The 12,365-nt window shown below is 35.7% G+C and overlaps 1 protein-coding gene across 1 annotated transcript in view; it reads left to right on the forward strand.

Moving 5' to 3' along the window:
* The window catches only part of LOC127412423 (collagen alpha-1(IX) chain-like), a 39,175-nt gene that overhangs the window by 4,399 nt on the left and 22,411 nt on the right, over nucleotides 1–12,365 (forward strand). Inside the window, exons 9-23 of the mRNA XM_051648763.1 lie at nucleotides 223–276; nucleotides 614–649; nucleotides 1,401–1,457; nucleotides 2,220–2,273; nucleotides 3,772–3,825; nucleotides 3,934–3,987; nucleotides 4,197–4,250; nucleotides 4,483–4,536; nucleotides 4,863–4,916; nucleotides 5,588–5,641; nucleotides 5,729–5,782; nucleotides 8,792–8,836; nucleotides 9,420–9,473; nucleotides 9,563–9,616; nucleotides 9,724–9,777. Of these exons, the coding sequence (XP_051504723.1) occupies nucleotides 223–276; nucleotides 614–649; nucleotides 1,401–1,457; nucleotides 2,220–2,273; nucleotides 3,772–3,825; nucleotides 3,934–3,987; nucleotides 4,197–4,250; nucleotides 4,483–4,536; nucleotides 4,863–4,916; nucleotides 5,588–5,641; nucleotides 5,729–5,782; nucleotides 8,792–8,836; nucleotides 9,420–9,473; nucleotides 9,563–9,616; nucleotides 9,724–9,777 (786 nt within the window). The remainder of the gene's footprint in view (nucleotides 1–222; nucleotides 277–613; nucleotides 650–1,400; nucleotides 1,458–2,219; nucleotides 2,274–3,771; nucleotides 3,826–3,933; nucleotides 3,988–4,196; nucleotides 4,251–4,482; nucleotides 4,537–4,862; nucleotides 4,917–5,587; nucleotides 5,642–5,728; nucleotides 5,783–8,791; nucleotides 8,837–9,419; nucleotides 9,474–9,562; nucleotides 9,617–9,723; nucleotides 9,778–12,365) is intronic.

The following is a 12,365-nucleotide window of genomic DNA, read 5'->3' on the forward strand; positions in this document are numbered from 1 at the left end:
GAATATGCTGAGCTGGTTTGTAATTGCAATTAATAAGTTATACAAATGTAACAAACCAAACAAACTAAACCATTCTTAGAAACCAGGTATACACTTTAAACTCTATAGCTTTTTTTGTAGTTTTAGTAATGGACCGGTAATTTTTGTAAAAAGATGAAGGATTTTAGAAAAAAAGTGGTGTCTATGCAACAGATAAGACTGATGCATCTCTCTGTGTAACAGGGAGCCATGGGTGTAAGAGGGCCACAGGGACCCCGTGGACCAACAGGGCCCCGTGTGAGTATCAGTGTGATATTTTCAGAATTAAACTGTAGGAATGACCTTTAAACTCTAAAACTGTAACCTGTAAAGGTGTCAAATCAACATACATTTTTAGGATTTGCAGCAATACTTTGACTCTACACTGTAGAAATGTTTTGTCAGGTAATCTAAAATATAATATATTCCATCAACTATGGATGTTTGTAAACATTTCTTAACAGGCTAATTAGAAACTTCATGTAGAGCACAAATTATGTTTATAAAATAATAGGGTGATATGTCTGCTTCCTTAATCAACTGATTTTTTTTATTTGGTGGGAATTTTCTAAAAGGAAATCTGTTGTGTTTACAGGGTTCTGCAGGGATGCTGGGTGGAACTATGGAACTGGTAAAATGATATTATACTTTGGAATGTGGTCTGTGAAAACATTGTTGCACAACATATGAAACACATACACTGATGAGCCAAAACATTAAGACCACCTGCTTAATATGCTGTTGGACCTCTGCGTGTCGCCAAAACAGCACCGACCCGCCTGAAGGTGTCCTGTGGTATCTGGCACCAAGACATTAGTAGCATATCAAGTCCTGTAAGTTGCAAGGTGGAGCCGCCGTGGATCGGACAGATAGGGTAGCCTTCATTGCTCTCATGCATCAATGAGCCTTGGATGCCCAACACCCTGTCGCCGGTTTGTGGTTTGTCCCTCCTCGGACCACTATGGGTAGGTACTTACCACTGCTGACTGGGAGCATCCCACAAGACTTGCCATTTCAGAGATGCTCTGACCCAGTTGTCTGGCCATAACAATTTGGCCCTTGTCAAACTCACTCAGGTCTTTACTCTTGCACATTTAAACTGGATTCAACACGTTGACTACAAGAACTGATTGTTCACTTACCATCTAATCTACCCAGACCTTGACATGCAGCCTTGTTAGGAGATGATCAATGTTATCCACATCACCTGTGAGTGGTCATAATGTTTTGACTCATCTGTGTATTTTTTCTACATTCATGCTGAAATATGATGTGATAGCCAACAGAGTTTCTGTAAAGTACCCTGAGATAACTGAATTAGATATAGTTGTGTTGATTAACTACACAAAATCTGACTCTAAAATGTCTTTCCTGATATTAAGTGTCCTAATGCATGCCCACCTGGTGCACCTGGCCATCCCGGATTGCCTGGCATGAAGGTGAGTTTACCTATAGATAGGAATGGAATATGTTAATATCTATAGATTATGTTGAATAAGATAAAACTTATAGAAAAACAATAGAAATGGGCAATTAACACGTAACCTTATGTCCTTAAAAATATTCCGGGTTCAATACAAGTTAAACTCAAATGACAGCAGTTGTGGCATAATTTTGATTACCACAAAATTTTTTTTTTTTTTTAGTTGTCTCTACTTTTCTTAAAAAAAAAAAAAAAAAAAATCAAATATTGAGGTTACATTGAGGTACTTAAAATGGAAGTGAATGGGGCCAGTTTTTGGAGGGTTTAAAGGCAGAAATTTGAAACTTATAATTTTATAAAAGCACTAATTCTTTTGAAATATGTGTATTATTTGAGCTGTAAAGTTGTTTAAATCATTAAGTCATGGCAACAAAGTTGTAAAATTGTCTATAACTTTACACAGAATAGGTTAGTAAGTGATTTTTTCACACTAAAATCATGTTAACATGCATATTGTGTATGTCTTGTTACTTTTGAAACAATGAGTATTTTAACATTTACGGATTGGCCTCTATTCACTTCCATTATAAGTTCCACATTGTAACCATAATATAATAATATAAGCAAATATAAACATATAAACTTGCCAAAAGTATTTCATGTAAACAACCCATGTAAATGGCAAACTGTTTTGTGCATCTTTTAGAAAACATGTCCATGCTTTCAAATACAATTTGATGAGGTACTGTATATCAACTGCTCTCTTGTCCACTGTCAGGGTCACAAAGGAGTGAAAGGGGAAGTTGGAGAGCCTGGTAAACAAGGACACAAGGTAAGAGCTTTATATTGCTTAGGAAAAATCTGATACAATCACACTGACCGAAGAACCACCAGAACCACCAGTTTTTGTATCTCTCTCTCTCTGTGTGTGTGTGTGTGTGTGTGTTTAAGGTCAGCATGTGTCATGAACTTCTGCTGAGTGAATATAAATTTAAATTAAGCAATAGGTCTATTGTAATGAGAAAATGTCATGTTTAAGATTTTTTTTTTTTACAGACTGTGACCTTTTAGCAACAATTACAAAGCCTCATTTATAATTAAGCACGGACACTCTGAATGCATTAAGATGGAGAAAGTTTTAAAATGCTAAAGCTCTGTATAAGAATTACACTCCACTGGTGCATGAAAAATAATGAGGGATTTGAGTTAAGCCATAATAAAACTGTCTTCTCTAAGTTAATATGGTGGCATGGGCTCTGGTTCAAAACCCAGTAAGCTGCTTCACTGTCAACTGCCTACGGCCTAGGCCTTCTAAGACAGTATCCTAACGGAAATGGAACCTCTTGAGTGACTGGTCCGATTTAATACAATATACTACATAGCCAGAAACCAAAAACAGTTTAGCAGAGATGGACCACTGATGTTAAAATAAATTCGAGAAATTGGAACAGCCAACGGATATGGCAAAGGATGCCCCTCCTAACAGGTAAAAGAGCCAATCACCTTTTAGATACAGACATCACCTGTCAATCAACTCAAGAACGCACATGCACATTAGCTGGACCAGCCTGAAAAATAGCATTGTTTAGCATGATCCGAGCTAAAGAAGCACAATTTATGATACCATTGTTGTCAGATTTTACTGCTGATTTTAAATATGTTCTTTGAACGTAATCCTAACCAACCATTTTAGAGATTTTGGTCTTTCCCCATTCAAGTAGATAGGAGCTGTGCTTTTATGCCACTTGTTTACATAAAAAAAATTTAAAAATAACTGCCCATCCTGCCCTGGAGCGAGTGGACTGACTTGCTCTGTAAGGGGCTTTGCAGAAACTCAGTGCATCATCCAGATAGCGCTACTCACAAAAAGTGAATGTGAAACTCGACTCAAAATGGGCTTCCGGACATTAGCATGTCGCTAAGCTAATGCCGTTAAATTATAATGAGCAAAAAATCCATAGCACATGCAAATATTGGGTAAAATAGTTCATTATATTGTTCTACACTTGAGGCTTATTAGAGTTTTTCTAAAGTCCCCAAACAAAGAACAAAATGATTAAATATAACTCTTACAGCTTTCAAGCCACATCCACCGAACTCAGCACAGACCTTCAGATTGTTCTGACTTAATGTGCTATATCTTTTCTAACTGATTGGACTTATGTTTTTTGTTACTGAATTAATTATATTTATAATGAACGCATCCCTTGCATCGTCTTGCCATAGCAACAATATCTATTTTGAGCATTTTTAACATCTTAGAGTCTGACAGACAGTGTTTGTGGGTGTGTAGAAGATTTACTGTAAATAACTGTTTCTTCTCTTTTTAGGGTGAGGAGGGAGATCAGGGGGGCTCTGGAGAGGTCGGAGCTCAAGGCCCAACTGTATGTGCATTTCAGTAACCTAGACTAACTAATTTAAATGTAATCTTAACTAGCTTTCTAAATATTCATCTTGTGTCTTGAAGCCTTGTTTCTATGTTGTGCTCTCAGGGACCACAGGGAATTCGAGGTGCCACTGGAATGTTGGGCTCCAAAGGAGAAATTGTAAGATAATAATTGAGTAAAGACCCCATGAAATGGTTTGATGATCACAATTTTTGTTCCTGTGTTAAAACAATATTTCCTATTTAAATACAAAATTGGGGTGCAACATAACAAAAATTTGTACTTTTTTAAATCATCAATTTGTTGCAGGTGATAAAAAAGTTTGCCATTATATGAACATTTATAAATGTATATATATGTTTTTATAGGGGCCTCGAGGAGTTGATGGGGACCCGGGCCCTCAGGGTGTTGCAGGGGCCATAGTAAGTTCTTCATAAGAAAACTAAGTAATCTAAATCTGTAAATGGTCAAGAATCAGAAAAGTGAACCTAGTATTCACAGTTTATAAGTCTGTTCAGGTGTCTGTTGGCATCTGTGCAAATAATGGTATGACTTGCTAGACTTGTTGAGCCCTGGTTGTAATTAACCAGAAATTTACGTATGTTAATTGTGCAGATCTGAGATGTGTGTCTCTCTTTTTTTTTTTTTCTTCAGGGAGATCGAGGCCAGAGGGGCATGCTGGGAGAAACTGGCCCTAAAGGTGAACAGGTATGTGTACAACCAACTGCTAACAAATTGTAAAAGTAAAAAATAAATGAAAAGTTATATATTTATTAATAAAATTAGCCTTTTAAACATAGGTATGATAAGCTGAATACTCAATGTGATTTATTTAAAAAGGACATGGTCCTGGATCTACGTCCATATTGGTTCTGGAGCAACATTTCAATCAACCAATCAGATTTTAGGGTTTGGGTTAGGCCTGGGGTTCTGCAACATTTACATCTGACTTTATTAGTAGGTTTATTTAGGTTTATAGATAGAATTAGTACAATGCTTGTTACTGTTTTTAATGAAATAATCTCTTTCTGCAGGGACCTCAAGGGCAGAGAGGCATCACTGGTCTTCCAGGCCCAAAAGGAGAGAGTGTACGTTCTTTAACACACACACACACACACACACACACACACACACACACACACACACACACACACACACACACATATGTTGGTGCGGATATCCTTATTATCCTTTGCATTTTAAAATTTTCAAAAAAACATTGTTTAGTATGTTTTTTAAGCAATTTGTATTATGGGGACACTAGAAATGTCCTCATAAACCACATTTATTGCATAATACCCTTGTAATTACCAGTTTGTAACCTAACAAAATGTCCTTGTAAACCACTCAAACCGCCCACACACCCACCACACACACACACACACACACACACACACACATGCCCTGAGTTATAACTCGTTATTTTTCAGAAACAGAATCTCAACTTCATCTTTTAATTAAAATATTACAGACTTGGTTATATTAACAAATTTTGCACCCTGTGCCGTTATTAAAAATGACTATGGTTGTACCATGGTACAGTGATTGTATCAGATGTTAATATCATTTGGTATGATCCATTGTACTGAGTAATATATTCATGTACCTTGGTATTTACATGGTACTTCAAGGTATTTCACAGAATACCATGGTAATACCATGTACATTTTTTGTAACTTTTTTTATTATTCATACAAGCATTTGTTACAAGACAAAACTATATGTCCAAACAGCACTGTTTATTTGTGTCTCTTTCCAGGGTTTGCCAGGTGTGGATGGACGTGAGGGAATCCCTGGCATGCCAGGTGCTAAGGTACAGCAGAAACTGACTGTCATCCCTCAACCATGGCCATGTAAAAAGTGTGATAGTGGTAATAACTGAGATGTGGTTCTTTTACAGGGAAGCACTGGAAAGGCTGGAGCCCTAGGGGAAGTTGGCCTTCAAGGACTTCCTGTAAGTCTTTATGTGAAAAAAAAAGAAAAAGAAAAACTCAATGTATTAATCACTATATACTTTGCGAAGAAGGTTAAAAAAAAAAAAATTCAATATAAGTTTCACTCTCCAGTGGTGTAACTACTCTGGTGCAAGTGGGCCAATTGCACTGGGGCCCTCTCATAACCATCATTACTATTATACACTCATACTTTTATGTTCCTAGCTACTCAGTATGTATAACTGTCTCACACACTGTGCATCATATCCACAGTGACCACTTCTAAAAACTCATAAACTACATATACATTAGTCTATTAAGCCTAATGTCTTACTCTAAAAATATCATTAAAATATCAAAATGTCTCATTTCAAATGATACATCAAAACACTTTATGTGTTTATGGTACTATACCATACTGCAGTGATTTTTGGGAAATATTATTTAGCCAGTGTCATACGTGTTATGTAAACTGTATGTACAACAAGAAGGCCACTTTTTGTTATGAATATTTAATTATTTACTCTTCTCCCACAATGATTGAATGTCTTTTTCATTATCTTTATAAGGGTTTTTTTCCCTCAGCAAATACTGAAATTGAAAAAATTTAAATGCAATTATTTGCTATAAATTAGGGTCCATGCACATATTGTATTCGTTAGTTTTCTTATTATTATTAGGGACCAGGCACCGAAGGTGCTGTGGCACCAATTGTATCCTATGTGGCACCTACAGTGTCCGCCATCTTGGATTATGACATTTATAGTTTAAATTTATCATGTCATTCAAACTTTGTACAATTTGCCCAAACAATGTCTCAAAATAATCTCCAGACCGAGCTGCACAGCACTGACTAAACATAATTTTGATTTATGCTACCGTTCAGAAGTTATTGAGGTCGATGTAAAACAGGAAGAGAGGCTGTATCTTAGCAACACTTTGTCATTTCGAAAAAGAACTTGCTATACTTCATGGCATAGACCATGGTCTGAGGATACATGCAAAGTTGAGTGACAGCACCACCTATTTGAATTCATTATCGACATCATGTCCTGAGGATACCTGAGCAGTTTGGAGATAGCACCACCTATGATTTAAAAGATGACCAACTCTTTTGTGTGCTGACTCTAACCTTGGAATGCCTCTTTGCCATTTGTGGAACATGTCAACTGAGTGGTGCAAAGTTTAAAGTTCAGGATAACAGTTCCAAAGGTGGATTTCGATCCCCACCCAGGCTGGTGTTACAGCTGAATTTCTATTGTAGTGGAAGTCTTTATATTCTGCTTACTGAATAGTTGCAGAACATATACTTGATAATTTCTGCGTGCAGGTATTCTTATTGTTCTTCTTCCTTGGTTTGCATTGCATGTCATTTTTTCAGTTTGTGTTCTTTTTGTCCTGCTTAGTGTGGTGCAGTGCTTGCCATTTTGGGGCTTGGTCCCATACAGTGTTAATTTTTTCACAGTTTTTGGTTTTAGTCGTAGTTTTAGTCTTTTGAAGAAAATGTTCTTTATAATTAGTCAATATTTCGTCATCTCGAATTCATTAGATTTAGTCAGTTTTAGTCTGATGAAAATGACATATAATTTAGTCAATGAAAATAAAATATTTCTGTTGATGACAATGTGCAAAATGAACAAAAAAGTGAGTCAAACTTTAACAGACCAAACTTTAATAAAATATTCACAAATTTACAGAAAAAAATTAATAAACATTTTCTAATTTAAAAACATGTCAAACATATAACTATACACAGCCTACTGTTCTTGTTGTGAAAAAAAATTGAGCTTCTAAAATAATAATGAATAGACTGAAGTATTAGCTATTTTTTAGAAGTTAGCCTACTGTACTCTGAATTCTTCATGCTTCAGAGACTTATTAATTTTCCGTGAAAGGATATTACATTGCATGTAGCGTGTTTCTTACGGAAACAGTGTATTCACAACATAAGTTACGCAATGCAAATTACACACATTCTGACTTGCGCGTCATTAAGTTCCTGTTCATTCTCTTCACTGTGCAGATGTAAGTTGTTATATTACATATAGTTGTGGATATAGGCTACTATAGTGATTAAAATCATGTATAAATAGGATGCATTTGAATGAGGTATTTACCCCGTTTTGAAGCGGTTCATTTGGCCTGTGTTCACCTCAAGCATCTCAAGTGGAGAAATCGCCAATTAGTAATGGGTTAGATAAATCTATATCTAATATCTTCTTCTATATATAGATTCTATAGCTGTTTCTTCTCCTTTTCATATCTTGCACTGTGAATATCTTGCAGTATCATTTTTATCTCATATTTTTGTCAATAGTATGCATTAATAAAATTGTTTAATTATCGTCATGATACGGCTTTTTCGTCTAGTCTTCATTAGCGTGGATGAAATAAAAAATCCTTCGTCAACAAATGTTTTCGTCAGTGATTTTGTTAATGAGATTAACACTGGCCCTGTAGTTACTACTTGCAGCTATATTTTGAAATGTAATTGTAATTCATTCAATTTAGAATAATTGAAATTCATTGAAAGCAAATTTAAATGTAATTTCATTCTTGTAGGGAGGTCCATAAGAATAAGAAAAATATACTAGCCTTCACTCTGTCAAGCTGTAGACCTCTATAGAACAACAGTATGTTCTGTATATTACCCTTGTCAAACATAAATGGTTACAACTTGATCTTTTGCTTCAATTTGTTGTTCAGTTTGTCTTCTTTAAATCTATAAAGCTCAAAGTTCACAATCGGGTTGAAAAGTCAATTTTGTTTCAAATTTGAAAGTTTGTATCTGATCCATTTAATGGCAGGGTAAGATTACATAACACTTCTAAATTAATAAAACACTGATATGAAGCCAGCACTTCATGACTAATTCACATCATCATTAATCTTCATACGGTTGAATTCTCCCTCTTGTATTTCACTTTGAACTTACAGAGCAAAGAAATGGTATTTCAGTTTTTTTTTAGAGTTGTGTTTTGAAAGAACTGTGCTTTGAAATTTATTGAGTCTCTCATACATGTCTGTAGGGGTTACCAGGAAGCCCAGGGGCAAAAGGTGCATTTGGAGAAAAGGTGAGAGATGTTGTGGAATTTATCGTTGCTAGTTGTAAAGTCATCAGATTTTTTCATCACAACACCTTGAACTTACAAGTGTTTTTATCAGGTCAATGAAGCAAAAATATAGATATGTCTCATAACTAATGGATGTTAAAGGGATAGTTCACCCAAAAATGAAAATTCTCTTCATTTACACCCCCCCCCCCCCCCCCCTTGTGCCCAAAAAGTCATTATTAACATAACCTACGTTGTTCCAGACCCATAGGATTTCAAAAGGAGAATCTTTGAAGCATCTGCAGTTATATTTTCCATAGTGTAAAATCTTCAGTTCTTTTCCATACAACAACAGTTTATAGTGCAACATCTGTCAAGCTCTATTGATTGCGATAGAGATTTCAGATCTGAACAATGGCAGATGGATGGAGTGTTCTGGAAATCATTTTGAAAACAGCCATTATTTTTGCAATTCCGTTTGGTGTCACTAGTGGGCCAAAATTCACACTGCAGTTTAAGCTACTACAACACAATGTAATGCACTGTTCTAACTCTCCCTTTGGGATATTATGAACAACAAATGATATACACACTCTGATTACAGGGTAATTCTGGACAACCAGGCCTCATTGGCACAATGGGATCTGCAGGCAGACAGGTAGGTTGAGAGTGAACTGACTAATAACCATAACCTTCCATTAAAGTGTGCAGGAGCACGTTATCTGACTGAAAATGTTTTTTGTTCAGGGCGAGCGGGGAGAGCAAGGAGAGGGTGGACCCATTGGGCCAATTGGACAACCTGTGAGTTCCTAATGTAGTATGTGTAGTAGCTAATAGTCAGGTTGGATGTGTCTAAATGCACTCAAAAATGAATGTCTTACACATGTTGATTCTATCTTTGTGCTCAGGGAGACAGAGGAGAGCAGGGGCCACCTGGACCAATGGGAAAACCAGGAGCTAGAGTAAGTGATTAATTTATGTTATTATACGATTGGCCTATGAAAGAAAGCATCTACCATACAACATTAAAAATTACAAGGTTTAAACCTTTACCTGGAAAGAGATGGATATTTAAAGCAAGCAAGGTTGCCTCCCAGAGGACGATTTGATTGCTTAAAAGGGGCTGTTTCATTCAGGAGACATAATGGAGTTCTCAGTTATGGATCGGCTTTGTCTCAGATGTTTCTCCTAAAATTCCAGGAGAAATAAAAGTACATTGTAAAAAGCTTTGTTAGGTAACATACTGGTAATGTCAAAATGAACTGATTTAATTTTAAAAGGTTAGATCAAATAAAATAGCTCCTTACTGTAACAATTGCACATTTTAACTTTTTACAGTGTAAAAAACAAATAAGATGATTGTTGACATACATTTAGAGTATAGAGCTATACAATTAATGTGGATAGCATAGCACAGATCATTTGGTCTTGGAAGAATCTGCTAAGAAATATTTGAGATCATATTGAAATCTCTGTCTTTTGATCGCACCCTTTGGTATCTTGGCAAATCGTTGCACACACTCAAAAAAAATTTTTTTTGGCTGAACTTGATTTAATCGTGGACAGTGTTTCCACGTGTTTGAAATGAGTTTTCTTAACTTAAAATGAATATGTTTTCTCAACACAAATACATTGGCCCTAATTTACTAAGATCTCAAATATCTGCTAATTTGCTTATGCAATCTATGAAATCGCGTGTGTGCGTGGTGGGCGTTTTGCGGGTGATTTATAAGAAAAATCATGCAAATAACTACACGTGCAAATATGTTGGACACACCCTCCAAAAGGAGGCTTTTGTGTGTGGTACTTACACCAAATGCAATTACAGTACAGCTCTCACTATATACCATTTTATTTTTATTCAACATGGCATTTATATGATATCATCATAAAATCCCTGCTATTTAAGTGTAAGAGTAGTTGATGAGTATGCACATGACACTCTTCACTTCATTTTGAGATCTCTTCTGAAAATCTGAGAGGCTGGAGACTTCAGAAAAGTTGAAGTCTCAATTTAATCTCTTTGCTGTCTAGGAGAAACAATTGAGATATGACAGAGATATTATTGGTGATTTTTCATTCCTATGGGCTGGCAACAAACTCAATGCAAACAAGTCAAAGGGAGCTTTAAGTTTAAGATATTTCATTATCCCGGTGTTCAACAAGTCATTTTGACATGCACTTAAAACTCAACTGATTTTACTTATTTATGCAGTTTGGTGTGCTGTGAATATTAAAACTTTCCTCTAATAGCCTTTTTTGGAAATTCATGACTTTATATTATGCAAATTAGAAGGTCAAAGCAAGGAAAAATATTCATAGTACTGAAATACAGACATAAACTTTGTAAAAAAGGAGATATCATGCTGAGGCCTGCAGAAGAGAATAAAGCCAGCAGTCTCTCTCTTGAGAGTCAACTTGAATGGGATCTCACCTAAGTGTTTTCACAGTAAAGAGTAAACAGTCCAAAGAATGTCTCACAGCAGTATCTTCTCAAAGAGCCCTCTGTTCCCCTGGCATTCCCATGATCGCACAGGCACACACACACACACACACACACACACACACACACACACTTGATTTTCACACTTGACATTATTAACCCAGGGTCTTTTTTAAGGGTTGTTCATTTCATTAAACCAGTTCAAAGAATAAATAAAAAATAATACAAATAAATACATATTTTAAACACAATAATAATAATAATAATAATATTTTTATAATGACTGAAAAATGAATGCACTGCAAAGTTCCTGTATAGCATTTAACATTTAATTTTTGATTCATTTTTATTATTAATAATATTAATAATATTAATTATTACCAATTTTACTGTTTTACTCCTAAAGAAGTCATCACTTACAGTTGAGTGATCAACCAAAGCTTTGCAAATCGGTTGGATCAAGTTATTACAAATAATTGGTTCAAAAGAATGATTTGTTCGAGAATCAGACATCACTAGTAATTAATCCTGGGTTGTCAGGTTTCGAGATTTCACACTGTACACATTTGCAAATACTTGGGTAAAGTTCATATTTGCAAATGTATTAGGTTTCTTTGTATTTGTATTGATTGGACAAATACAGCATGCAAGGGCGTAGATTTGGCTTGAACATTGGGGGGTTGCAGTGTTAAGCATTTACATGTTTCCATTGATCATGGTATAAATAATGGGGGTTACCCATAATGTTGCTTAGTGAGGATGTCTTCAGAAATAATGCCATAAATATTTTTAATTAATCAATTAACGTCATACAAAGTCCAGAAACATAAAAAAAGCTAAATCAATATTTGGTGTGACAACATTTGCCTTCAAAACAGCACCAATTCTCTTAGGTACACCTTTTTCTTGGTTGTTGGCAGATAGGATGTTCCAAGCTTCTTGGAGAACTTGCCACAGTTCTTCTATCTATTTAGGCTGCCTCAATTGCTTCTGTCTCTTCATGTAATCCCAGACTGACTCAATGATGTTGAGATACGGGCTCTGTGGGGGCCATACCATCTGTTGTAGGGCTCCATGTTCTTCTTCTACTGAATTCTATTTGCAAAG

This window comes from Myxocyprinus asiaticus, chromosome 21 (assembly GCF_019703515.2).
Source record: "Myxocyprinus asiaticus isolate MX2 ecotype Aquarium Trade chromosome 21, UBuf_Myxa_2, whole genome shotgun sequence".
Classification (NCBI taxonomy): Eukaryota; Metazoa; Chordata; class Actinopteri; order Cypriniformes; family Catostomidae; genus Myxocyprinus; species Myxocyprinus asiaticus.